At 36.7% G+C, this 2,500-nt stretch overlaps 1 protein-coding gene across 1 annotated transcript in view; it reads left to right on the forward strand.

Annotated features, from left to right (window-relative positions):
- Positions 1-2,500, forward strand: part of SRRM1 (serine/arginine repetitive matrix 1) — a 19,325-nt gene that overhangs the window by 2,094 nt on the left and 14,731 nt on the right. Inside the window, exon 2 of the mRNA XM_010000637.1 lies at positions 2,065-2,154. Coding sequence (XP_009998939.1) covers positions 2,065-2,154 — 90 coding nt within the window. The remainder of the gene's footprint in view (positions 1-2,064; positions 2,155-2,500) is intronic.

Raw genomic sequence — 2,500 nt, forward strand, 5'->3', positions numbered from 1 at the left:
TCCCGAGCTACGGGCTGGCGGCCCCTAAATGCGAGGGAGTGTGGGAGAAAAAGCCGGGAGCAGTTGGGAAGTGAACCAGGTCTTGCAGTGAAATGCACTTTAGCGTCCACGTTTCAAGCAAATAAACGGAACTGCGCCTATTTTTGGAGAGAAATTTTTAATCTGTGACACGAATATTATTATCTGTCATAAAAAAACCCACAAACCAAAACCCACAAGAAAACAACTATTCTTAGGTTGATAATTGTGTAATTTTTTTAATAATTGAGTTTTTATTTTCTCTTCTTACAGCGGTGCTGTATTTTCTGCAGAGGCTATTAAACAGTAACCTACCCTGAGTATATTTCTTTTAAACCTTTTCTTCCTTTAATTAAATGAGCCTATTTTTGGGGGTTCCTTGGCAGTTTTGAAAACCTGTTTCATTTTTCAAGATTCATTCACTTATTCAGCCTTATTTTTTTATTGCTGCAACTAGGAGGCTTTTGCAACATGAGGGCCCATATAACCCTTCACTCAATTCAATTTTGATTTGACATACTCGCCTGAGAAGAGTAATTACAAATTGAATACACACTTACACTCTGTAGTACAACAACAGTCTAGAAATCAAGTAAATATAATTGGCATCAGAATTACTGGGACTGGAGGCACTGAATTAGAAATCTAATATTCTTTTGAATTTACCTGTGAAAGGTGACTTCTTAAAAACAAAAGCAACACAGCATTGAAATGAGACTGTGAACTGTGTTCTGGTCAAATTTTATTCTCAGTTCAGGAGAAACTAAAGTTCTTATTGAAATGACAGAAGTTCAGCAATTTAGGCTCACCTTACCAAGAAAGTACTATCAATAATTCTTTTAGTTCTTCACTGTTCTGTCAGGTAATCAGAATATTTTGTCTCTGCCTTGAAATTCCTGTGTTACTGTTCTCTGTGTGTTGTTTGGTTACCATCCTGCTTGCCATGTGTTTTAAGCAGGCTGAGAAAAATTACATTCCTTTCCATTTCACTTCTGGGTTGATGAAAGAATCAAAAGAAAAAGTAGAGAACATTAAATTCTTGAGTGAGTAGAATTGTGGGTGTTGTTAATGTATAAGACACATGGCAGACTGCAAATACTATAAAGAGTTTTAAAAAAAGACTTAATCCTGGTCAGTGCTTGTGCCACAGTCAGTGTTCCAAACAGGAATGTTAATAGTCCATTTCCTTTTCACTGATCACTTCCTAGCATGTTCGTTCAAGGTGCTTTCTGATAACATGAAGTAGTTAAGTCACCTGAGAATTGGAGCTTTTTCTTATTTATTATCTATTTGTTCCTGAGCAGCTTACATTGGTGCTGATTCTCAGCCCTTTCTTACATGTATAGGAAATTGCATGTATTAAATTCCCCTGTTTTCCATCAGTCAGGTTGATTTTTCTGAATAAACTTCATGTGTGAACTGTGAGTTTGAATCATTAACAAGTCATCAGTATTTGGGTGCAGTTCTGCACATATTTTTTTTTTCTGTGTGGTTCTGTTTACTCCTCCAAAAGTAAATTTTCCAGAACTCAACTTTTAAGTCTTTCAATTCCAAATGAATTAACCTATAGTTTCTGTTCATGAAAGTGGAACGAGTTGGTGAACTTTAACATGATCAATAAACCAGGAATTCTTTGTACTCCTGCTGGCTCCGTATTGGCTGATTTGCTGCTTAGAAGTTTACCCAAAGTTTCATAGATGTCACTGTAAACCAATCTGAGATCTTTGTTCTTGGAAAGAGGAAAAAAACAGCTTATTCTTTCTGAAGAGTTTGTGAATTCAGCATAAGTCTTTTTCATAGTGATTTGATCCTACTGTAGTTTTAAATTTTAAGTGGTGTGCCAGGAAGATTGTGTGATTAAGGTGTCTCAGGAGTTTCCTTACTCCAAGCCTTCAGCAGCAGGTGAAGGCTGGAGTGCTAAAAGGCACCTTAAAAGGTTAATTTGCTTGCAGAAGGGTTTGGCTGGTGTAGCCAGAGAAGATGTGGGAAATTAATCCTTGAAGATGGTTGGATGTCAGACTAAAAATTTCCTTTCCTGTGCTTTAGGGAACAAGTGCAGAGCAGGACAATCGCTTCAGCAACAAGCAGAAGAAGCTGTTGAAGCAGTTGAAATTTGCAGAATGCTTAGAAAAGAAGGTAAGTTGGTTGGGATGAAATAGGAGATAAGGAACATGAATTGGAGACACTTGTCAGTAGAGTAGTTGGGTGACAGCTGGTACCTCCAGGAATGTGAGGAATGTCTTTAAAATTACACTGGAGGATATTTGAAACGTTCATTTGAGTGTCACAGATACATGTGATCTAGTTTTAGTACTAAATATCACTAGGATTTTATGTAAAATACAACTTCAAAAGAATTTCAATTTTCCAGAAATTAGGAATTTAGAATTCTAGGCACCCTCAAATTAGAAGGCACCTTTTTTTGGGGTGAGTTTTTATTGTTGATGTTTTATGTTTCCTAGAATAGTGTGTTGGAAGTGCT

This window comes from Chaetura pelagica, unplaced genomic scaffold (assembly GCF_000747805.2).
Source record: "Chaetura pelagica isolate M959 unplaced genomic scaffold, ChaPel_1.0 scaffold676, whole genome shotgun sequence".
Classification (NCBI taxonomy): domain Eukaryota; kingdom Metazoa; phylum Chordata; class Aves; order Apodiformes; family Apodidae; genus Chaetura; species Chaetura pelagica.